Source organism: Mustela putorius, unplaced genomic scaffold (genome assembly GCF_011764305.1).
Source record: "Mustela putorius furo isolate JIRA1106 unplaced genomic scaffold, ASM1176430v1.1 tig00000174_pilon_pilon_pilon, whole genome shotgun sequence".
Classification (NCBI taxonomy): Eukaryota; Metazoa; Chordata; class Mammalia; order Carnivora; family Mustelidae; genus Mustela; species Mustela putorius.
The window spans coordinates 10,282,814-10,309,205 of NW_025421304.1; the positions used below are offsets into that span (position 1 = coordinate 10,282,814).

The window sequence follows — 26,392 nt, forward strand, 5'->3', positions numbered from 1 at the left end:
GATGTCAGGGGGATGAAATCAAGCCCTGCATCAGGCTCCATGCTCAATGCAGAGTCTGCTTTTGAGTTTCTCTCTCTTCCCTCTGCCCCTCCCCCCTGCTCCCATGTGTACACCCTCTCTCAAATAAATAAAATCTTAAAAAAAGATAAAAAACTTGAATTCATCAGCTTGATCTCCTTCACACCTCCAGCCTGAGTTAGTTATCCACATCTGGTGCCTAGCTGTCTTGCTAGGATCTCTCTTCACCTCCCACCATGTTAAATTTCCTGTTTCCTGCATTCCATGTCTTTCTCATTCTCATTCTCTTATTTTCCTGGTGTTGATCTGCCAGTAGCTTCCTGAGAAAGCTTGCATGGGTGGTTTAGTGTTTGCATATCTGAAAATGTCTTTATGTTTCCCTGGTACTTGATTGGTAATTTGCATTCTGTTTGGACAAAATTTTCCTTCATAAACCTACTTTCACCAGTCTTCATTTTACTACCTCTGCCCCCTCAACTCTTACTGTGGTTTACGTAAAATATTAATGTTCAAACTGAAGACATTGAAGACATTGCTCCATTGTTTTCCAGTTTCCTGTGATGATGTTGATTAGATTGAGGCCTTGAGGTCCTCTCTTCTGTGACCTTTTTTATTCTTTGAAAACTCAAAATCTGCTCTGGATTTTCTTGAATTTTAATGATGATTTTTTTCTTCATTTTTTGGGAACTCCTATTGGATGTGAGATCTTTAACTTTCTTATCTTTTCTATTACTCATCTTTTTTTTTTTTTACTATGGTTTTTATGAAGGCTTCGTTAGCTCTATTAATCCCCTGTGAGTTTATTTTTTTCAAAGAACTTAATTTCTCTTTCATAAAAGTAACTGCTTATTCTTTTTATGCTATCTTGCTCTTGTTTCATAAATGTAATATGTCATTTTTATGAGAAAGATACTAATAGGTATTTTTTCCTTTTCTTTAAGCTGCTTTAATCTATTTGTTATATATTTTTTCTCTTTTATATTAAAGTGGTCTGTTAGATAACTGGTAATTTTTGTTTGTTCGTATTTAATGGTGAGGAACAGAAATGCTAATTGGCAGCTCTGTGCATCAGGAAGAGGGTTTATTGACTGAGTTTCAACGGCATGGTTGGCTGGGCTATTTGAGGAACCTCTCTTATATCAGTAACTTCAGGTCTTTTGAGGCTTGTCAAATTTCTCAGAGAGGACTCCTTAAGTCCCTTGCCTTTAGAAGGAAGGATGGGCTGCCACCTTCCTGGGAACTAAGCAAGTGGGGAGAAGGGGAGGAAGTGCCCTGTCAACTGCATTCAGCATCCCAGATGTATGCATCCACCTGAACAGTTGTTTTCAGTAGAGTACATACTCAACTGTGCTGAGGGTCACTTGGGCAGGGAATGACTATTTTATTTTATGTTCTTAGGAAAATAAGCCTCCAGTATTTTCCTGGGATGGGGGAAGGGATCTGGGACCTGATGGCTTCATAAACTTCCTTTAATCAACCCTCATTTTACTACCTCTGCCCCCCACAACTCTTACTGTGGCTTAAATGAAATATTAATATTCAGAGTGATTTGTTAAAATTAAAGGAAATTAAGGGAAAACTTGCTTTGTGAAAGTTTTTTTTTTCCTTGTTTATTTCCTTGCTTTGAGTTCTCTCTGACTTCCTCTTTCCTTTTCTGTTTTTGTAATCTTAGAACAGAATGACCCTGGGACATGTGTTTGTAAGCAGGGAGACTACACATTTTGGTTTGCCTGGGACAATCCCATTTTATGCCTAATTATCAATTGTGCTGTCTTTTAGCCTCAGAAGTGGGTCCTGTTTGGACAATAAAAAGTATAGTTGCCATACTTAAAAGCCACAGAACTTGGAGATTAGAGTTTCATTTGGTTGTGCCTGTTTTTATTGTAAGACAGTTCTGACTCAGTTACTGGTTTACTCGTCAGTACTACGAACCATAAAATAGTGAACATTATTGAAGAGTTTAGTGGTTTTGTAGATGAAAACTTTAGACTTTCAGTTTAATTTACATTGGGGCATTTTTCAGATGATGTGACAGATTCTCTCATTAGGCAGTTATAGTTACCCTGTTGAAAAGAATTTGAGAATAATCCCTGATACTTCTCAACAGTATATTGAGAAACTGAAGTATCAGGGATTATTCTCAAAAGAATAATACATACAGAAAGAGAAGAGAAACATACAGTTTCAGCAACATACTGAAACAAATCTACCAGAGACAACTTGACAAGTGGTAGGAGATGACTAATTCCTCTGTTTGTTACACAGTATATTTTAGGTCTTCTAGTGCTATGTAGTGATTCAGTAACATTTGTTGAATTGAGTTGATCTCTGATAACAAGCAGCTGGCATAGGGATATTTTCTTGTCTGATAGAAGTTGGTATTCACTTTTTTTGGCAATTGACTTATTAATATTCCAAATAAAAGTATTAAAACCTCAAAATGATGCCTTAAAGTAAATGCTACCTAGGGCCACATACCACTGTAGTTTAGTTGTAAGTAGCATCAGTTCCTTATAGACTAGGGTTCTAGAGAGTAAAGCAAAATACATATACAGAAGAAAAGAGTATCTTGATACCTGACTTGCTTCTCCCTCCCACCTGCCCCAGTCCTGGGTAAAAAATCTCTAATACCTCACGGGTTGTTGAAACAATTAAATGATATTTATGTAAAAGTGCTCTGTAAACTGTAGATACTCTATAGATGTTATTTTAATTTAATATCCACTGACATTTCTTCTGTGTCCTTTTTGAAAACAACTTGCTGTTTCTATCACTTTTTAGACCCACCTAAATGAAAAAAAGAAAAAATTACTCAACACCTTATATTTAAAGTAGAATATCATAGAGAGTCTGGAATATCCAAGAGTATGCCTTTTTATTTTTCCACATAGAAAGCCTACTTTTTTTTTAATTTTTTAAAAATTTTTTAATTTTTATAAACATATAATATATTTTTATCCCCAGGGGTACAGGTCTGTGAATCGCCAGGTTTACACACTTCACAGCACTCACCATAGCACATACCCTCCCCAATGTCCATAACCCCACCCCGCTTCTCTCAACCCCCCTCCCATGGAAAGAACCTAGATGTCCATCAACAGATGAATGGATAAAGAAGATGTGGTATATATATACACAATGGAATACTATGCAGCCATCAAAAGAAATGAAATCTTGCCATTTACGACAACGTGGATGGAACTAGAGGGTATCATGCTTAGCGAAATAAGTCAATCGGAGAAAGACAACTATCATATGATCTCCCTGATATGAGGAAAAGAATAAATGAAAGCCTACTTTTTAATATAAGGATTTTAGATATCATTTATAAAATCACTTATGTAAGATTATTTTATAGCTGATTTATATTAGAACAATATATATTAGATATAAAGAATGTAATAGTAAGTATAGAGTGGTTCCTCAAAGTAAACTAAAGATTATACTTGTTCTGTCTATAGATTCTCCTTACCTTCATATTTATTCACGAAGGAGATGCCTATTTCCAGTTACTATTCTCAACAAAGGACTATTTACTCATATTTAGAGAGCCTCTTTTGAAAATATATTGGAAGGATATAAAAACAGATTCAGCTGATTGATAAAAGAAATGTTGATAGACAGTAGAACTTGACTAAGTCTGTTGTTGAAAGTAAAATGTCAGATACAAGGAAAGTGTTTTTATATAATTATTAAACTTAAGAAAATTACAGAATTCTTATCAGGTAGATGCAGTCATATTTATAATTGATGTAGGATTCAGACTTTGTTAAAAACATAAGAGCATTTCTGAAATACATGTTTGTGTGAATGGGCTAGCAAAATGCATACTTTACCAATTTCCTATATAAGCAGTATTTACAGTTCCGAATAATATGGTGTCCCCAAAATAGAAAAGTCACTAATCTAGACATAGTAAACTCTCTTTAACTGAAGTTCTTATTTAATTAGAATTACGTCCTTTTAGTAATTAGATCCAGTTGTGTGTATTTACCACTTGGATACAATAGACATAGCATCTAATCTAAGCTCTACAACTGTTGTCAAAGAATGTCAAAGGAGAGGGATTTGGGAATCATCTAATCCAGCTCTATCCTTTTATTAATGAAAAATTTAAGGTTCTAGATATTACCTTAATTTTTTATCTCCTCATAGTTTGTATTTACGATATAAATTCTAAGAACCAGCAGAGTAAAAAAATGCCTTAAATACTGATCTTATGAGAGAGGTATAGTGAGGACACATTGTCCCCTTTCGTTTCTTCTCTACTATCTCTAATTAAGAGGAATACTGCAATTGAATGATCAAACTAAGCTACATTAGGGAAAGTAGGACCTCTAATCATTGCTTTTCAATGCTAGCAAACCCTGTCACCAGTGCCCAAGACATACTTGCAAGTCATACAAAAATGTCTTTATGTCTTGTTACCACTTTTCTTTTTATACCCTGTTCCCATATTTTGTCTTCTTTCCCTGTTACCTACCTACTTCTTCCTAGCACACCCATGTACAAGCTGCCACCTGACCATCCACTGGCCTCCAGCCCTTAGCTATCTATATTGTCAATCAAAATTGCTGTTTCTCATTTCTACTTTGTTTAGCACTCCCATTATTAGAGTTTGGTAGTGATTAGATTGTGTGGCTAAATTTACATGAAAATTAATTTTGGAGTGGGCTGGGGAAATTATTGTTATGAACTTGTGACTTCATGACTTTCTTTTCCTCTCTTGCCATCCTCAGGGATGCTCTGTGAGGGGACCATTAGACAAACCTGTGACCCAAATCCTGGCTGTATGTCTTGGCGAGCACCCACCACTAGATTCAGTAGTTAAAAAAGAAAAGGAAAGAAAAAAACAAGTGAGAGAAGTAGAGACAGTAAAATGTTGAGAAATAGTTATTTGACTAATAAATTATGAACTAATGGTGAGTTAGGTTTAGTCTTAATATCCCAGGTGTTCAGGAACGAGCACTTTACAAAATATCCTGTTCATTTGAGGGAATAATTATCAGTATTTAATAGATTATATTTTCTTATTTTTTATATGAAAAATAGGCAATATTTATAAAATTTAGAGGACTCTCTTTTATACTGATGATTCTCTTTTGCCAGACATAAGTGAAAAACTTTGTTCTACAAAATGTATGATAAGCTTTGGGCAATTTAAGTTACAAGTAAAAATAGGCATTCAAAGTAAGATGTAAACTGATTGCTACCAATTAAATCAAAACAGCAGATCCTATTTAAAAATTATGGTTTAAATATATTTTATTTACTTTTTAAAAGTAGTGAGGTATAATTACATATAGAAAGTGGGTATATTTAAAATTTACAGTTTGATTAATTTTGATATGTGTGTAAAACATGAAACCATAATTTTAATCAAGGTATTAAACAGAAGCTTCACTTGTGAAACAAAAAATTCACTATAGGGCTTCGGCAAATTAGAACTGGTGGAAAAATCGGCGAATATGAAGATCAGTTGATAGAGATTATGCAGTCTGAAGAACAGAAAAACAAAATGACTAAAATTAATAGGGAAAAGTAAGCAAAACAATCTGTGTGTAATTGAAAAGGACAGGGAGGTAGGAGCAGAAAAATTTTTGAGGGAATAATGGATGAAAACTTACCAAATTTTGATGAAAAACATAAATCTACACATTTGTGGAGCACAGTGAATTCCCATGTAGGATAAGCACAGAGAAAGCCTTAGGTAGATAAGGTAATAAAAATCCTAAAAGATAAAAGAGAAAACTGAAAACAACAAGAGAAAAACAAGTAGAGTATCAATTAACATTTTGCTCAACATTTGGATTTTTCAAGTGTTTGGCTATTACAAATAAAGCTACTGTGAATACTCATGTACAAGTCTTGTATGGACCTGTACTTCTGTTTTTCTTTGATAAATAGGAGTGGATGGCTTGGTGAAAAGGTAGGTGTTGTATTAGTATTTTATATAATCAACTTTTAGATTACTTTTTGATACCACCTGGAAGTCTTTAATATTCAGTAGGCTTTTTTGAATTTTTGTCTAACTTGTGTTGGGCCTTTTGTCATCTTACTGTTTAGCTACTTTTCTGTCCCCCTTTTCGAGGAGTCCTAGTTAGTTCCTTTGAATTGTGTCATTAACTGTGTGGATACTTTGTTAGGTCAGAAGGCATATATCCTGTGTTTTATACTACTTGTGATACTTATAAGTTAAAAATCACACATCTCAATTTCTCTGATAATCAATATCATACATGAAATAGGATATATTTTCCCTCCCTTTATTAAATCAAAATGAAGTAATGCACGGTAATCTACCACATCGTCATCTCACTACCTGGTTACTTTAAGTGATTTCATTTTTTTACATTCTCTTTACCAAAACCCATTTTCAACTTTTTTTAAATTAACAGCCTTCCCTACCCGCCACCCTTCACCCCGCTTCTTATTTTTAGCAGTTTTAGGTTTACAGCACAATTGAGTGAAAAGTACCAAGAGTCCATGCAACTTCTTACCCTCCTTCCCCCAGTTTTCCCTTTTATTAACATGTTGCCTTAGTGTGGTACATTTGTCACAGTTAATGAACCAGTAGTAATATGTTGTTTAAACTGGAGTTCATAGCTTACATCAGGTTCACTTTGTGTTGTACATTCTGTGGGTTTTGATAAATGTATAATGATATGTATCTACTATTACAGGATGATATAGAATAGTTTCATTGCCCTAAAAATCCCATGTACTCCACTATTCGTTGCTCCCTACCCCTCCCCAAACCCCCAGCAATCACTGCTCTTTTATTGTCTCCATAGTTTTGCCTTTTCCAGAATGTTATGTAGTTGGAATTCTACAGGCTGTAGTTTTTTGACTTAGTAATATGCATTTAAGATTTTTCCTATTGTGTGTGTGTGTGGCTTAGTAGTTCATTTCTTATCACTGAATAACATTCCATTGTACAGATGTGCCATGGTTTATTTATCCATTTATGTATTGAAGGACAGCTTAGTTAATTCTAGGTTTTGTCGATTATGAATAAAGCCACTATAAACATTTTTGTGCAGGTGTTTGTGTGGACATAAGTTTTCAGCTCATTTGGGTAAATACCAGGGAGTACAGTTGCTGGACCACAAGAGCATGTTTAATTTTATAAGAAACTATGAAACTGTCTTCCAGAGTGGCTACACCATTTGCATTCCCACCAGCAGTGAATGACAGTTTCTGTTGCTTCACACCCTCACCAACATTTGGTGTATGCGGTGTTTTGGATTTTGTCTATATTAATAGGTATGCAGTAGTATCACCTTGTTTTTGTATTCTCTTTTATAAATGTGTTGGCCACCTTTGTTTTTTTAATAACATATTTATTGAGACATAATTCACATACCATAAGATTCACCCCTTTAAAGAAGTATACAGTTCTGTGGTTTTTTTAAATATATTCATCGTTCATTCACCCATTAATTAAAACCCATTAATAACCATCCCCCCTCCCACAAGCACCTGGCAACCACTAATTTCTTACTTTCCCTCCCTCTGCTTTCCCTTTTATTAACCACTTGTATTTGTGTGGCACATTTGTTACATATTCAGCAGCTGATGGACGTCTGGGTTATTCCCACCTTTGGTTATTATGTATAATGCTTCTATAATCCTTCATCTACAAGTTCGTGCATAGGCATAGGTTTTCAGTTCTCTTGTGTTTTCAGTTCTCCAGGAATAGATTTTCTGGATCATATGGAAATTCTGTATTTAACATTTTGAGAAACTTAACAAACTATTTTCCAAAGTGGCTACACCATTTTAGTATTTCACTAACAGTGTAAGAGAGTTGTAATTTCTCTACATCCATATCAACACTTGTTACTATCTCTTGTTTTTATTTTGGCCATCCTTTTGTTTTAGTAGGTGCAAAGCCATACTTTCTTGTGGTTTTGATTACTTCACTAATTACTAATAACATTGAGCATCTTTTCATGTGTTTATTGACCATCTGTATATCTTCTGTATAGAACTATATTTTCAAATCCTTTGCCCATCTTTAACTGGGTTATTTGTCTTTTTCTTGTTAAGTTCTTTACATATTCTCGATACAAGTTCCTTCTCAAGTACATGATTTGCAAATATTTGCATCAGTTTTGTACACTTTCTTTTCACTTTTTTGATGGTGTTCTTTAAAGCACAAAAATTTTTAATTTTGATAAAGTCTAATTTATCTGCATTTTTCTTGTATCACTTGTGATTTAGGTATTATATCTAAGAAACCATCAAGGTCATGAGAATTTATTCTTACATTTTCTTCTAAGAGTTTTACAGTTTAGTTCTTATATTTAGGTCTGCAGTTTATTTTGACCTAATGTTTATATGAGGTATAAGATACAGAGCTACAACTTCTTTCTTTTGCTTGTGGATATCTAGTTGTCCCATGTACCACTTATTAAAGACTTTTCTTATTATATGGAATGGTGTTGTCACCACTGTTGAAAATTCAATTGACTGTAAATGCAGGGGTTTATTTCTGGACTCCCAGCTCTGTTTCATTGATCTGTATTTCTGACCTAACACCAGTACCCTGTAATTTTTAGCTTTGTAGAAGGTTTTGAAATCAGGAAGTCTGAATCCTCCAGATTGATTATTCTTTTTCAAAATTGTTAGCCATTCTGGGACCTTCCTATTTTTATATGAATTTTAGAATCAGCTTGTCACTTTCTGCCAAAAAAGGCAAGCAGGATTTGGGTAGGGATTATTTTGAATCTCTTTTTAAGGATCATTTTAAGGACTATTGCTATAGTTATAATAGTAATTCTTCCTATCCATGAACATAGGAGCCTTTCTGTTTATTTAGGTCTTCGTTAATTTATTTCAACAATGTTTTGTGGTGTTTTTTTCATTTTATTTTTTTGTTTGAATTCAGTGAATTAACATATAGGGTATTACTAATTTCAGAAGTAGAATTCAGTGATTCATCAGTTGTATTTAACACCCAGTGCTCATTATATCATGTGCCCTCCTCACCCAGTTAGGCCATCCTCCCACCCCACCCTCCAGCAACCCCCAGTTTGTTTCCTGTGATTGAGAGTCTTTTATGGTTAGTTTCCCTCCCTGATTTCATCTTGTTTTATTTTTCTCTCATTTCCGCTTTGCTCCTCTGTTTTGTTTTTTAAAGTGGTTTTTGAATATATAAGTCTTACAGTCCTTTTGCTAACTTATTCTTAAATGTTTTATTCTTTTTTATACTACTGGAAATTGTTGTGGTTTTTTTTTTTTCATTTCTTTTTTGAATTGTTCATAGCTTGTATAAAGAAATAAAATTGCTTTTTGTATATTGGTCTTGTATCCTGTAAACTTTCAGAACTTGTTTATTAGTTTTTTTAGTGGATTCCTTAGTCTTTCCCATGTACAAGATCATGTAATATCCAAATAGAGATATGTTTGCTTCTTTCCAGTTTTAACACTTGGATACTTTTTTTTTTCTTTCCCTACTTGCCCTGGCTAGCACCTCCAGTATGATGTTGAATAGAAATGGCAAGATCTGTTCAGATTTTCTATTACTTCTTGATAGAAATTACTTTCAATAGTTTGAATCTTTCTAGGAATTTTTCCATTTCATTTAGGTTACTGCATTTCTTTGCATACAGTTGTTCATAGTATACTCATGTATTTATTATTTCTATAGAGTTGATAGTAATGTTGCCTGAGTCACTCCTGATTTTAGCAATTTGTATGCCCTTCCTGCTTTCCTTAGTCAGTGTGGCTAAATGTTTGTCAATTTTGTTTTATTGAACTCTTCAAAGGACCAAGTTGTTTTTCTTTTTAAATTTTTTTATTAACATATAATGTATTATTTGTTTCAGGGGTAGAAGTCTATGGTTCATCAGTCTTACACAGTTCACATCACTCACCATAGCACACACCCTCCCCCAGTGTCCTATCACCCAGCCACCCTATCCCTCCCAGCCCCCTCTACTCCAGTAACCCTCAGTTTGTTTCCTGAGATTGAGTATCTTATGGTTTGTCTCCCTCTCTGGTTTCATCTTGTTTCATTTTTCCCTCCCTTCCCCTTTAATCCTCTGTCTTGTTTCTCAAATACTTCATATCAGTGAGATCATATGATAGTTGTCTTTCTCTGATGGACTTATTTCACTTAGCATAATACCTTCTAGTTCCATCCACATCATTGCAAATGGCAAGATTTCATTTTTTTGATGGCTGCCTATTATTCCATTGTACATAAATACCATATATTCTTTATCCATTCATCTGTTGATGGTCATCTAGGCACTTTCCATAGTTTTGCTATTGTGGACATTGCTGCCAAAAACATTGGGATGCATGTGCCCCTTCCAGTCACTAAATTTATATCTTTGGGGTAAATACCCCAAATCCATTTGCTGGGTCATAGGGTAGCTCATTTTCAACTTTTTGAGGAACCTCCATACTGTTTTCCAGAATGGCTGCACCAGTTTGCATTCCCACCAACAGTGTAGGAGGGTTCCCCTTTCTCTACGTCCTCGCTGATATCTGTCATTTCCTGACTTGTTAATTTTAGCCATTCTGACTGGTGTGAGGTGGTATCTCATCGTGGTTTTGATTTGTATTTCCCTAATGCCTAGTGATGTTGTGTACTTTTTCATGTGTCCGTTGGCCATTTGGATGTTGTCTTTGCAGAAATGCCTGTTCATGTCTTATGCCCATTTCTTGACTGGATTATTTGTTCTTTGGGTGTTGAGTTTGGTAAGTTCTTTACAGATTTTGGATACTAGCCCTTTATATGATATGTCATTTGCAAATATCTTCTCCCATTCTTTCCCTTGTCTTTTGGTTTTGTTGACTGTTTCCCTTACTGTGCAAAAGCTTTTTTATCTTGATGAAGTCCCAGTACTTCATTTTGCTCTACTTCGCTTGCCTTTGGCGATGTTTCTAAGAAGTTGCTGCAGCTGAGGTTGAAGAGGCCTATATTCTCCTCAAGGATTTTGATGGATTCCTGTCTCACACTGAGGTCTTTCATCTATTTTGAGTCTGTTTTTGTGTGTGGTGTCAGGAAATGGTCCAGTTTCGTTCTTCTGCATGTGGCTGTCCAGTTTTCCCAACACCATTTGTTGAAGAGACTGTCTTTTTTCCATTAGACATTCTTCCCTGCTTTGTTGAAGTGTAGTTGACCATAGAGTTGAGGGTCCATTTCTGGGCTCTCTGTTTGGTTCCATTGATCTATATGTCTATTTTTGTGCAAGTACCATACTGTCTTGATGATTACAGCTTTGTAGTAGAACGTTAAGTCCAGCATTGTGATGCCACTGACTTTGGTTTTCCTTTTCAGCATTCCTCTGGCTATTCGGGGTCTTTTCTGGTTCCTTAAAAATTTTAGTATTATTTGTTCCATTTATTTGAAAAATATTAATGGTATTTTGATAGGCATTGCATTAAATGTGTAGTTTGCTCAAGGTAGCATAGACATTTTCACAGTATTTATTCTTCCAATCCATGAGCATGGAATGTTTTTCCATTTCTTTATGTCTTACTCAATTTCTTTCATGAGTATTCTATACTTCTCTGAATATAGATTCTTTGCCTCTTTGGTTAGATTTATTCCTAGGTATCTTATGGTTTTGGGTGCAGTTGTAAATAGGACCAGCTCCTTAATTTCTCTTTCTTCTGTCTTGCTGTTAATATATAGAAATGCAACTGATTTCTGAGCATTGATTTTATATCCTGACACTTTACTGAATTCCTCTATGAGTTCTAGCTGTTTTGGAGTAGAGTCTCTTGGGTTTTCCATACAAAATATCATATCATCTGCAGAAAGTGACAGTTTGACTTATTCTTTGCTGATTCAGAGGCCTTTTGTTGCCAAGGCTGGGACTTCTAGTACTGTGTTGAATAGTAGTGGTAATAGTGGACATCTCTGCTGTGTTCCTGACCTTAGGGGAAAAGCTCTCAGGCTTTCCCCGTTGAGAATGATATTCACTGTGGATTTTTCTTAGATGGCTTTGATGGTATTGAGGTATGTACCCTCTACTCCTACACTGTGAAGAGTTTTAATCAAGAAAGTATGCTGTACTTTGTCAGATGTTCTTTCTGCATCTATTGAGAGTATCATATGGTTCTTGTTCTTTCTTTTATTAAGGTTTTGCATCACACTGATTGATTTGTGGATGTTGAGCCAGCCTTGCAGCCCAGGAATAAATCCCACTTGGTTGTGGTGAATAATCCTTTTAATGTACTGTTGGATCCCATTGGCTAGTATTTTGGTGAGCATGTTTGCATCTGTGTTCATCAAGGACATTGGTCTGTAATCCTCCTTTTTGATGGAGGTCTTTGTCTAGTTTTGGGATTAAGGTAATGCTGGCCTCGTAAAATGAGTTTGGAAGTTTTCCTTCCATTTTTACTTTTTGGAACAGTTTCTGAAGAATAGGTATGAATTCTTTTTGAAATGTTTGGTAGAATTCCCCTGGGAAGCTGTCTGGCCCTGGGCTCTTGTTTGTTGGGAGATTTTCAATCTCTTTAGTGGTTATGGGTCTGTTCAGGTTTTCTGTTTCTTCCTGGTTCCGTTTTGGTAGAGTCTATGTCTCTAGGCATGCATCCACTTCTTCCAGATTGTCAAATTTGCTGGCGTATACTTGCTCATAATGTGTTCTTTTAATTGCTTGTATTTCTTTGGTGTTGGTTGTGGTCTCTTCTCTTTCATTCATGATTTTATTAATTTGGGTCCTTTTTCTTTTCTTTTTGATAAATTTGGCCAGGGGTTTATCAATTTTATTAATAAGTCTTTCAAAGAACCAACCCCTAGTTTTGTTGATCTGTTCTGCTATTCCTTTGGTTTCTTTTTCATTGATTTCTGCTCTGATCTTTATGATTTCTCTTCTCCTGCTGGGTTCAGGATTTCTTTGCTGTTCTGTCTCCAGCTCCTTTAGGTGTAGGGTTAGGTTGTGTACTTGAGACCTTTCTTGTTTCTTGAGAAAGGCTTGTATCACTATATACTTTCCTCTCAAGACCGCTTTTATTCTATCCCAAAGTTTTTGAACAGTTGTGTTTTCCTTTTCATTTGTTTCCATGAATTTTTTTCAGTTCTTCTTTAATTTTCTGGTCGACCCATTCATTCTTTGGTACGATGCTCTTTAGCCTTGAAGTGTTTGCATTCTTTCCAACTTTCCTCTTGTGATTGAGTTCGAGTTTCAAAGCATTGTGGTCTGAAAAATATGCAGGGAGTGATTGCAGTCTTTTGTTACCGGTTGAGACCTGATTTGTGCTTTTTAGTTCCAGCAAAATACACAATGCCATCTTCACCATTTTTAAATGTACAGTTCAGTAGTGTTAGGTATATTCACATTACTTGTGCACCTAATCTCTAGAACTTTATCATCTTGAAAAAACAAAACTCAGTACTCATTAAACAGCAATTCCACATTTCTCACTAAGCCACTAGCCGCTACCATTCTTTCTGTTTCTGTAACTTTGAGTAATCTGTATACCTTATTAAGTGGAATCATAGAGAATTGTCTGTTTGCAGCTGGTTTATTTTGCTTTGCATAATGTCTTCAAGATTCATCCATACTGTTGCATTAGTTTTTTGAACATATGCACAATACCTGATTTTAAATCTCTGTGTAAGAAGTCCAAATATCTGGGCTTCTTCAGGGTATTTTTGGAGTTTTTTAAAAGGCTCCCATGATTATCTTATTCTCCAGTTTTTCCCTTTTAGATTTTCTGATCAGCCACTTGTTAGCCCCAACTGGTATCACTCCCTGAGGTAGCTGTAATGTTAAACAATTGCTCCTGGTTGCCTTTTTTTTTTTTTTTTTTTTTTAGATTTTACTTATTTGTCAGAGAGAGAGCCCAAGCAGAGGGAGAAGCAAGCAGGCCCCCCGCTGAGCAGGGAGCCCAATGTGGGGACCCTAGGATCATCTCCTGAGCTGAAGGCAGACTGAGCCACCCAGGCATCCCTACTCCTGGTTGTTCTTGACAAATGCCTCAGAGATAGGCTGTTCACATAGAGTGTTCTCTGAGTCAGATCAAATAAAAATTAAATGCTGACCATGTAGCTCTTCCAAGGAATGCCCAGTTCAGGATAGTGATAGTTGTTTGGGGAAAGGGCTTTTGGGGAGTTCTAATCTTTCTGCACCCCTACAGTTTTTGCTAGGCTCCTGGTTTTCACAGCTATTGCGGAATTCGTTTTTCATTGCTCTTAGGGAGAAGCAGATCTTCATACTTTCTCATGCTGCCATTCTAGTAGAAGTGCTTCTTCATTTAGTTTTAATTCTGTGCTTAAATGATTTCGTTGCTTCTTATCCTTTTATTATGATTAATGTTTAGATGGAATACATTTTCAGGTTACTTTTTTCAAGGATTTGTGTGTATGTTATGTTTTGAGGCTTTTTGTATTTGCTAACATGTATTTATGGTCTGCACCACAGTAATCTTTGTGTGTTTTATTCACATATTTTATAAGTAAAAGTTTTTGAAAATCTATCCATATATTTACAGATACATACGTGACAAACAAATGTTTGTGATAAGATATCACAGACTAGATGATTTAAAAAAAAAAAAAAAACAAATTATTTTCTTATAGCTCTGGACTCTGGAAGTCCAAGATCAAGGGGTTGGCAGGATTGATTTCTCTTGAGGCCTCTCTGTCTTTGGCTTGCAGACTGCTGCCTTTTCATTGTGTCCTCACGTGTTTTTTTCCTCCGTGCCTGTGCATCCCTCGTCTGTCTGTCTTTCTGTCAGTTTCTCTCTTCTTATAAAGGGTACCAGTCATAATGGATTAGGGCCCCACCCTTATGACCTCATTTTAATTCTAACTACCTCCTTAAAGACCTTCTTTCCAAATACAGTCACATTAAGGAGACACAGTTCATTCCATAACAAAGAATATATATGTAATATATACACATTTATGTACCACTCTACTAATGTTACATACATACATTGTAAATTTTAAAAGATAATTATATTTTTGAAAACAATGTATTCTAGTTATATCATTGTTTTTATTTCATAATTTGGCTACCAATAAAAGTGGCATTTTCTTCTTTTCACATCTTTACCTCTATTTAACAATATTTTGCAAGAATCTTAAAACTCTACTCATTCATTTATAATTAATGAAAACATTTAATCAGGCTTACAGAGACTGCAGTATACTTGCAGTACACTGTAATTACAGTGCAGGCAGGAAAGTCAGGACACCAGTTCTTTCACACAATGAAATTTCCACTCTTCTCCTACGATATCTCCTAATGTGATGTGTGCTCCAAGTGTGGGTATTACTTCCATTTTGTACATTAAATATTTTAAAAAGGAGTTTCTTTCTGGATTTAACTGGGTTTCTTTTTGGTTTATGGATAAAGATGAATATATATATTAATATTGTCTGCTGGCACTATGGTTGATGATTTTAAATGTTCCACTTTCACGACGTATGGCCTAAACACAAAGTAAAACGTCCACCCAATTGGATAGTGGGTTCATTGGTATTCATCTGTTATGCTTCATGTCTTATGTGTATTACATATATTCTGCGTTTTAAGGATTTTAAAGATATTTTAAACTAGTCATAATTTTGATTGAAAATTCTGTATTTATTTTTTTTTTTTTTTTTTTTTTAAGGATTTTATTTGAAAGAGAGACGTGACAGATCCTGAGCAGAGGGGAAGGGCAGAGGGAGAAGGATGAACAAACTCCCTGCTGAGCAGGGAGCCCTATGTAGGAACCAACCCAGGATCCTGGGATGATGACCTTAGCCAAAGGCAGACCCTTAACCCACTGTGCCACCCAGGCACCTGAAAATTCTGTTCCAGTAATAGTCAGTCATTCATTATTGCACGGAAGAGTTTAATAAGTCTTCAGTCCAAAGTGCTAGATTTTCCAGAATATATTCTTGGTTATTTCTTTAATTATACTGTATTTTACATTTGTTGAAACCTTTTCTGTAGTTATGTCAATTAGCTATAGATTAGATATCTTTATTTTTTACGTATCTATCCCCTATTTAGCTTTACTGCCTTTTCTCCAATGTTCTGGACATTTTTTTTTCAAATTTGTCCTTATCTAAATACTTAATTTCTATAGTATTAATTATGTATGACTTTCAGACTTAATTTTCATTATTTTACTTTATTTATTTTTTACTTTCTGTTCTGGGAAATTTTAACCATAATAAAAGTAGAGAAAATAGTGTAATGAACTATGTAAACTCATCATTCATCCTTAACAGTTATCATCTCATGGCCATTCTTATTTCATCTGTTCCTTCCCATTATTCTAAATCAAATTTCAGACATTATATAATTTCATAAATATTTAATATTTATCTCTAAAAGATAACAGATTTTTAAAAAATATAACCACATCATCATACCTAAAGATGATAGTTAGTTACCTAGTCATCTCTGATAAGTGGAGTGTAGTGCTGGATTGCCTACAAACATCTGTAGTTCTCTTGACAGAAATTATTATTGAAGAACAATTTTCAGCATACACCCCTCCCCGTAGTTCATCCCACCTCTGATTTCATGATCCTAAGAATAAAGTGTCCCATCATGGGCTATTTCCATTTCCTGTCAGACTGTGTAGGTAGGAATTATAACCTTAGGATGGATGAAGAAAAGCTTTTGAATGAGGAGAGAGAAAAAACAGTTCTAGCTGTTCTTGAAAACAGCTCCTATATGTGGTTGAGTTGGTCCACAGAAGTTCAGGGGAAAAGCAGAGGTTTGATGGCTATAAAATTCTCACTGTGGGGCATCTGGATGGCTTCGTTGGTTGAGTATCTGCCTTCGGCACAGGTCATGATCTTGGAGTCCTGGGATTGAGCCCCATGTCGGGCTCCTGGCCTAGCAGGTGGTCTGCTCTTCCCTCTCCCAGGCTGCTCCCCCTACCCCGAAGCACTGTGTGCACGCTCTCTTTCTCTAAAATAAATAAATAAAATCTTTAAGGGAAGGAGTTCTTTTTTTTTTTTTTTTTTTAAAGATTTTTATTTATTTATTTATTTATTTGACAGAGAGAGAGATCACAAGTAGGCAGAGAGGCAGGCAGAGAGAGAGAGAGGAGGAAGCAGGCTCCCTGCTGAGCAGAGAGCCCGATGCGGGACTCGATCCCAGGACCCTGAGATCATGACCCGAGCCGAAAGCAGCGGCTTAACCCACTGAGCCACCCAGGCGCCCGGGAAGGAGTTCTTAACTGTGATTTTTATCTCTCCAAGGACTCACCAGTTTACCTTAATGTGTCATCTGAATATGGATTACTAGAAATTCTTTTTATCTGGCTATTGATCAGTGTTTCTGCACTTGATTCTAGCTAAAAGGCCAAGAAGCAATTGATCAGTGTTTCTGATGTTTTTTAAACTCTATGTACTCTTTTGTGTTTTCCTAAGTAAAAGACAGAGGCAAGCAAATTGGGCATCACTGGTTTTCTTTTCTTATAACCCAGAGGTTTTGTAATGCATTTTTTTTAAAGACCTCATTCATGGTTCAGAATCATTCATTTATTAATTTCCCAACTTTCCCTAAACCCCACTGTCTTTTAATTTTAAGAGAAAAAAATCACTTCACTTAGAACTAAGCCAGTTCTAAGACTTATCCAACATGTGTTAGATTTAATTAAAGCCATTAAAGAACAGGTTTTTATTCAACTAGATAATGGATTTAACTAAGATTGCCCTATTTTCCAAACACATTGATTAATGGTTTTCAGATAATTGGTAGACAGTAAGATTACTCTTAACCAGTGCTGTACTGGACATAATTAGTATGGTTTTTGATGTCTCAAAAGTACCTTTTTTTATATTATATATTATATTTTTTATAAACATTATTAATCTTGTGAAAATATAAATAGCAGAACTTTCTGGGAATTGTATTCTAGATAAACACTGAGTTTCCTGTAATAGTGTTCACCAAATTCAAGATTCTCTGTAAAGGGCTTTGAATTAAGACTAAATTGTAGATACATTTAACAATAAGTAAAGCTTAGAAAGGGAATCAGAAGTGAGGAAAAGCTGGTGGTAAAATTGTCACTAGTAAGTATTTTAGTCCATTTACTTCCTTTTTGAATATGTATATCAACCCCGTTTATATTTATACTAATCTAGTGTAAATGAAAGTGATAATATGTTAAAGGTTTAGAACATGCAGAAGGCGCTGAGTCCTATGTAGATTTCTCCACAGTGCCTGTGCCTGTGAGTTGGAGCATTTGAGCAATAACCTAAAGAAGATATATTCTTTCATACCTAGTTATTCAATGTTTTAAGAATCTAATTGATAAATTATTATAATTTCCCAATTAAAAAAATTTTAAGAGATACAGATATTTTGCTCATTAAAAACAAAAGTTTTGTTCTAATGCATTTTTTTAAAAGTAAATTTCTCCTTGTGCTATATCAGGATATAGTAGCATAGTAATTTTTACTAGTTTACTTTTGTTTGGAATTCTCCTTTCAGTTAAAAACTTCATAGCCAGACTTACTGATAATGTTTGAGAAGTTTTACTAATTATTTTATGTCTTACCTAAGAATCAAAATACTCTACACATTTTCTTTATGTTCCCAAAGCAGTTAAGAGAAGATGTGTTACCAAGAGGGAAACTGTTTCTGTAGGATTGGTTAATTATTTATGACTACACAGTCAGTCATTAGTGAATAGATTTAAGAACAGAACTTGAAGGGATAATTTTTGCTTCTTTGTACTTTTATGTATGTTCAAAAATTTTGACATCGAACACTTTTTAAGTATGTAGAATGTGAGTAATGTAAAGAATGGTGCTCAGGTTTTAGTGGTATCCCCCTGTTTCTCTAACTGTATTGAACAGAAATATCAACGCTGCTAATACATCATGTGCATTTCATGTGTGTTTTAGCTTTCTGTTGGAATAACTGAATTTGTTTAAATGTTTATTGTTCCCTCACAGGTGTTGGATCCTGAACAAAACCATAACTTCACAGATCATTATCTAAATGTGGCCTTTGACCTTTCCCAAGTTCTTTTTATAGCTACTGCCAACACCACTGCAACTATTCCACCTGCCTTGTTGGACAGAATGGAAATCATTCAGGTTCCAGGTACCTGATTCATAAATAAAATAGCTTTTGCCTTCCTGAGTAAAACCCTTTAAGTTGTGCTGTGGAGTTTTGAGTAAAAGTTGATTTTCCAGTGTATGATCTTCAAAGTTCTAAGTATGGTATAAAATAGCTTTTATGTAAATTCAAAGTCTGGAACAACAAAACTTTGTTTTAATGATGACATATAAGATTATTGTATGTTCTGTAAGACATCAAGAATAAAGCTTGCATAACAATTTCAGACAACTTAGCATTAAAAAATTCTTAGCATTAAAAAATGTTTTCCAGTGTCTTAGAAAATAACACATTTCTCTTTGAAATAATTTCTAAACTTAAAAAATTTTTTTTTCCAAATGAGTGTCTAAAAACCAAAAATAGATCTTTACATGGTCAATTTAGCTTATGTATAAGATTTTGCAGTTTGTAAGTGGTATCCCCATGTTTCTCTAACTATATTGAACAGAAATATCAACGCTGCTAATACATCATGTGCATTTCATGTGTGTTTTGCAGTTTTTTCAGTTTTGCAGTTTTTACTTTACTGAGAAAGTGTAATCATTTATTCTCGTTAAGAGTTGGGTCCTAAAGAGTTGCTGAATTTTATTACATTTGGTCTCACTTTTATATAAAAGTGCAGGAGGCTTTTAAATTCCTCTTCTTTTTAATTTTTTGTCAAGTAGTTCCGCCTTTTTTCTTTTTACTGTGTCTTCTCTTTCACTGTAGTGTGTAAGGTAGAGTCCTTTAATTACAAACACTAAAAAACCCCAGTGTTTTCACTTTCTTTTCATTGCTTAGAATTACTTAGAATTACTTTTCCCTAGAAGAGATGAAACATAAGTGGGTATTTGTTAAAATGAAAATAGAGAAGAATCAAAATATATTTTGATTCTAAGAATAATCTAAGTATGTATTTCATATTAATTTGAAATAAATTTTTACTACCAAGTGAATGATAATTGCATTTCTTAGTTATCTGTGAGCCTTGCAAGTTCCAATACTTATTTTTAAAATATGGTGGAGTAAAAAATTGCTTTTTGCATATGAATAAGACTAAAATAGGGGCAACTGGGTGGCTTGGTCAGTTAAGCATCTGCCTTCAGCCCAGGTCATGATCCCAGGGTCCCCTCCTGGTTGTGTGCACTTTCTCTCTCTGTCTCTGTCAAATAAATAAAATCTTTAAAATAAAAAAAAAAAAAAGACGAAAATAAATAAAGAGACCCAGTTGCCTGGAATCTCCCAATTAAGACAGAGAATCCATAAGATAAACTGACATGAAGTGAAATAACCAGGACAGCTGTTGCATAGGTACACATATGATGCCAGTATCTTCCTTGCAGGTTTGATTATCCCGTCTTCTACTGTTTGGGCATTTTTAATTTCCTTTTTCTACTCAAATGAGCTGTCTTATCAGTTCATCTTTTTTGTTTGTTTGTTTGTTTGTTTGTTTGTTAAATGAGAAGGGGACAATTAATTAGGGACCTTTTTTCTTACAGGATTTAAAGACAAAGTAAATCTATTCTTTTGAGGCTCTTAAATAAGAACATAAAGTCTTTTAACTATATAAATTATATATATAATTCCAGTATGTATAGGGGAAAAACTTCTATGGGGATGTCTTAGTTTCTGTTTTGTTGCTTAAATTTATAGCCAGGGTTCTGAAAATAGCTCCTTTGCAGCTCTTGCCTTGGAACCCACCACTGACTTTACCTCAATCCCTTGTTGTTGTTGTCAGTTGTTTCAGTTATGTATCAAATTATGCTAAAGATAAGAGATAAGTTATTTGCATGTTAAATAATAAAATTTCACATTTAAGTTAAGGAGATAATTATCTTAGAGATTTGATGAGAGTTTTCCTCTTCCTTGAGAAATACATTATTTAATCAAGAGACTTTCAAACCTGTGCTTATTATTATTAGTAAATGCTCTTTTTGTTTGTGGACAAAGTTGGAAATTTTAACAGTTACTAACTGGAGCTTGAATTTCTTTATTCTAATTATAATCTTATTGGAAGTTAACACTTAAATTCATTATAAATCCAAGATACATTAAATCTGCATTTGATTCATTTAAAAAAAAAACATAGCACTGTGGAAGCTGTGTGAATAATTACAGCATAAGATCACTTTTTTCCTAGGGTATACACAAGAGGAGAAGATCGAGATTGCCCACAGGCACTTGATCCCAAAGCAACTGGAACAGCATGGGTTGACTCCTCAGCAGATTCAGATCCCACAGGTTACTACTCTTGACATCATCACCAGGTTAGTCAGCCATCCTGAGGCCTAAGTAATGTTTGAGTCTAAAAAGGAGACAGTTTTGCTGGCAACTCACAGCATCCATTTCTTTCTCTCCTTTTGATTCCCAGCAAACATTCCCATAACTTGATGTACTCAGGGCTCCATTTTAGGCAGAAGTTTATAGGGAAAGTACTTAGAGTATCTTCATAGCTGAGGACTTTAGCTAAGCTACAATTTCAGCTTTTTCACAAGAGCAGTGTAAGGGATTCATCAGATAAATTTAAGAATCAAAAACAAGGAAAATATTGAGATACCTTATATACCCCAGGATCTTAAAAGTGACATTCTTTCAAGAATTGCATTGCTACTTTGAAACACCTGTTTTAGGTTCTTCAGATTTTCTTTTCTTCCCCTTGAGAGATTTTAAACATCCTTAAAATTTTCATCTTTGGAATTACCACCAGAAGGATTGAAAGGGTACTTTCTTAGCTACCAAGTGCTTAAGCCAGTGGCAAGCAGTATGTAAAATCTAAGTAGAGTATTGCTTTGTCTGATTTATACATTGCATGTTTGAATGGAAAATACACCCTGTTGAGAATTTATATCTGTAACAGCCTCTTACAGTTTTCCTGGCTCAGCGTTACAGCTCCATTGCATCATCTGGCAAATTGTGTCAGGCTGCCAAACACTCCTCACGTGGTCCTCTCACAGTAACTGCTGTTTTTCAGGAGAAGCAAAGTATCTTTCTATTTTGAACTTTGACTTTGATTTGGCCAGTCAGACTGCTTTTTGATCTAAGCCAGCCTTCTTATGGAAGTCTATTTGGAAGTCTATTTCAATTTATACACAAAACAGTAAGACCAGATCTGACCTGGGAGTTCCTTTTCTTAACTTGTGATTCATTGTGTGGATAATGCCAGGAGAAATGAATTAGGTGATTTATATGCTGAAGTCTTCCAACAATAATATTATTCCAGATAACACCCCTGATGCCTTTGGGTAACTTTCAACAAGTCACTTAACCTTTTTGATAGTTTCCCCATCTATAAAATATGAGTGAGAGAACAAAAATATCTGGATCAAAATAATAATGACTTCGAAAAGTAATCATTATTTATATTTCCCAGTTGCTTGGAGAACTGTCCCTTTTTTATATGTGTGTTAGCTCAAAACATATCAAATACTAAACGCTATGGACATTAGCAAATGTCCCTGAGAAGTTTTAATATTTTTGAAAACAGCACAGGTATTTGCTACTCTAAGCAGTTTTGGCTGTTTAGTGAGTTACCAAGATTAGGATATAGTTTTTCATCTTTTGATGTGTTTTTCATCTTTTTGTGTGTCATAGTCCTGGACCTATAATGTTCAGGAGGAGGGGAAGGGGTTTAGATCTCATCTAGTCCCACACCCTCCCTATGTAACTAGCCTACTTGAGTTCTGCCTGTGCTAGAGGACTCACTGCTGTAATTTTCTAGTTCTGCCCTCTACGAGCACCTAGAATCTAAGGGTAAATTCCTCCCTTGTACAGCTCTTCTGGCATTAAAAAAAATGTCAGGTCCACTTCCCATGAATGTTCTCTTTTTCAAGCCGAACATTCCTGTTCTCTTTACCATTCCTCTCGACCCACTCTCAACACCTCATCTTTCTGATTAGTTATCTTCTGAATGCTGCCTGTGAAACCGGTGTCCCCTTTAAAATGAAACATCTGGAGTGGAACTCAGTATTTCACATGTAGCCTGAGCTGTTCATGGTGTAAGACCACTTGCTTTCCTATTTGGATTATATTATTTTATGACTATATCTCAAGACTCTTAACTGTTTTAGGTTATTCTCTTGCCTATTGAACTTATAGTTACCAAACATCTTTAGTTGTTTTTCATATGAATTTCTGCTAAATTTGGTCTGTCTCATTCTGTACTCTTAGGGTAGGGTTGAATTTTACAAAACCCAAATGGAGAAGTTTGCCGTTATGTGTATATTGTTGTTTGTCTCAGCTACCTGCAACAAATGGATTTTTTTTTATCTTGATTATCATTAGTTTTAGGTCCTCTGGAAATTGGCATATAGAGCGTCTTCATGCTCATGTCATAGGAAAACATCAGCCACTTCTTGTAGAATACTGGTGACTCTTTGGGTTTAAAAATACTGAATAGGGGTTGTTGTGTCTAGTTTCTTTCAGTCAGCTGTTAATCTTATACTGTCTGCATTAATTTCTGGGTACCTTAAAAGAAAGAAAAAAAAGAAAAAAACAATATCTCATTTGTGTTGTTGTGGATGTCATTATTTCTGAAAGTTTATTCTGAACATCTGCATGTTCATGTCATTCCCCTGTAAGCTTCTTCAATCCCTGTTCTTTCATCTTTTGTCCAGACCCTTAATTTGAGCTCATCAGCAAGTTGTCTTGAAAGTTACATTGGGTTTTTTTTTTTTTTTTACATGTTGGTTTGTTTATTTTTAACAAGCCTCTCTGTTTTCTTCCTTACTGAAATTATATGCAGTTGTGTAATAATGGACTTTACGCTTGCCTCCTCAAATCCCTTTGATTGAAATGAGTTTTACTTTAGAGGGTTTTTGCGAAGTTTTTGTCTTTTCTCAGAACTTTTGAAATCTTATTCCCTAAAATCTAGAATAGGTGTCTGACTGCCTAATTAAGTCCAGTTTTTCAGATAAACCTATATTCTCTACCTGATGCTTCCCATTCAGATCCATCCAAAGCTGGGTGGCCAAGAATGGTTGTGTTACATAATAGTTTATGAAGTGGCATATAGGATTTATAGAGTCTAACATAACTTTTTTTTAAGACATTTAGACATTTCTAACCACATTCAGAATCTTCTTCACAAATTCACTATGCATGTATCAGCATATTTTCCTTCTTTAGAAGTCTCTAAGAAAATACACTGAATAGGGGTGACTAGCACAGTTCCCACTAAAAACTAGCTATCTAAGGTTAATTTTTGCTTTAGATGGGAAAATTTTATTTTTCTGATTCTTTCAGCAATATTTCAAGTATAATAAGTTCATGTAGAATTTTCTTAAATTGATAAATTTTACCTAAGAAAGCTCTTACACATATCATCAAGAAGTAAATGATGTCTTATGTGCTGCCAGATTTACATTGAAGAACCAAAGATTTTTTTTTTTTTAATACAGGATAATAGTTGAAGATAAAAATCCCTATAAAGGGGAAAGTTATAGCTGAAAATACATCTGAATATTTAAGAAATAATAGTATTTTTTTTAAAAAACAGGAAAAAGAAAGAAATAATAGTACTTTAAAGAGGAATTTTAAAATATGAGGAAGTTAGTACTTAAGAAAATGTAATGAACTTTTAGATGTACACTGTTTCTTTAGTATAAATGTTAATCATATTATTTCTGTTTTTACAGGTGATGTTTAGCCAAAAATAAAATATTTTCCTTTGATGACAGGTATACCAGAGAGGCAGGGGTTCGCTCTCTGGACAGGAAGTTTGGGGCCATTTGCCGAGCTGTTGCTGTGAAGGTAGCAGAAGGACAACATAAAGAAGCCAAGTTGGACCATTCTGATGTGGCTGAGGGAGAAGGTCTGTGATGTTGATCTGGGGCTCTTGGGCTCGGTGGTAGGAGTCAGAGGCATAAAAAAGTTCAACATGGAGGGATGGTGTTGGCTTGGCCTTGGAGCAGTAGTACATACTACTGCACCAGTAGATCCATGCAACAAGTAAGTAATAACACTGATGTATTTTATCAAGAGGATTCTCTTTTACAATAGTACAGAGTTTCAGCTGGAATGATACTCCATATTAATGCTTTAAAGGTATCACATTTCTCCAGATTTATGATGGTGTGCTTTACATATGGGTTCTGGTGTTCCATTTTTTCTTTCTGATCCAGACTGTTACAAAGTCTTTCAGTATTTATAGCATGGAAAGTTATTACACCAATTTAAAAATCCAAGCTGTCCAAATATTGCAAGGGTATATCTTTGTACTCTGGAAGAGCTTTATATGTCATGATTTTTCTCACACATTTTCTTTGATGGTATACAATTAAAATTAAATTATTTTTTCTTAAATAATTGTGGAGGGGGTGGGGCGCCTGGGTGGCTCAGTGGGTTAAAGCCTCTGCCTTTGGCTCGGGTCATGATCCCAGGGTCCTGAAATCGAGCCCCGCATTGGGCTCTCTGCTCAGCAGGAAGCCTGCTTCTCCCTCTCTCACTGCCTGTCTCTCTGCCTACTTGTGATCTCTGTCTGTCAAATCAATAAAAATCTTTAAAAAAAAATTGTGTAGGGGGTGATAGGGAAAGAAAGGGAAGATTTCTATTCCTAAAATTAATCAAATGTGACCATTTCCACTGGTACCCAGTTAGAATGTTTTAACTTCTTGCCCTAGACCCGTAAGGGGTCTCTGTTCATCATACCATGCTGCTACACAACTTGCCAAAACTTGCTTTAACAAACATGATTTGAGTAGTGGGGAATTGAAATTTTCTAATAGTAAGGAGGTTTATTAGATATTCTACCATTTCCATAGCTCTTTCTAGAACAGTTTGATGAATGCAGTTGAAGAACCATAATTTGTGATATACTTAGTGGAATCGAGGTAAACATCTTCCCTGTATTTCCTTCTGTTGTCAAGCACAGTGCATTTAACACTTTATCATTAAAAGAGTGGACTTTCATACAATCCTCCTGTTTCCAGTATGATGCTTTACCCCCTCCCACTGTGCCAAGAACCTTCATGGTTCATTTTCTCCAGGGAGTAAACTTCCTGTCTGCTGTTGAGCTGGAGAAGGATGTTGTCCTTCCTATACCGACGGAGTAGGGGTAGGGATCTTAAGCGCTAATTGTTTCTAACACAGACTTTAACATTTTTCTATTTAGTACCATTCCTCTATTTAGTATTTTCAGGGTGCTTCAAATTCCTGAGCCTTCGTAGCATTTTATGGATAACATTAAGGTTTCTTCTTTCTCTAGCCTAAATGTCTGTTACTTCCTATCCACCCACTTTCTGTTTTCCAAAATATTGTCAGCATCTCATATTAACTATTGTCTTTTTTTCTTACTCTTTTTATTCTTAAGGGTTTATACTTTTTAAATTTCTTAATTGTCATTTTATAGG

The 26,392-nt window shown here is 35.0% G+C and overlaps 1 protein-coding gene across 1 annotated transcript in view; it reads left to right on the forward strand.

The window, feature by feature from the left end:
- The window catches only part of LONP2 (lon peptidase 2, peroxisomal), a 111,845-nt gene that overhangs the window by 42,203 nt on the left and 43,250 nt on the right, over nucleotides 1-26,392 (forward strand). The window contains exons 9-11 of the mRNA XM_004744122.3: nucleotides 18,902-19,052; nucleotides 21,187-21,313; nucleotides 24,722-24,855. Of these exons, the coding sequence (XP_004744179.1) occupies nucleotides 18,902-19,052; nucleotides 21,187-21,313; nucleotides 24,722-24,855 (412 nt within the window). The remainder of the gene's footprint in view (nucleotides 1-18,901; nucleotides 19,053-21,186; nucleotides 21,314-24,721; nucleotides 24,856-26,392) is intronic.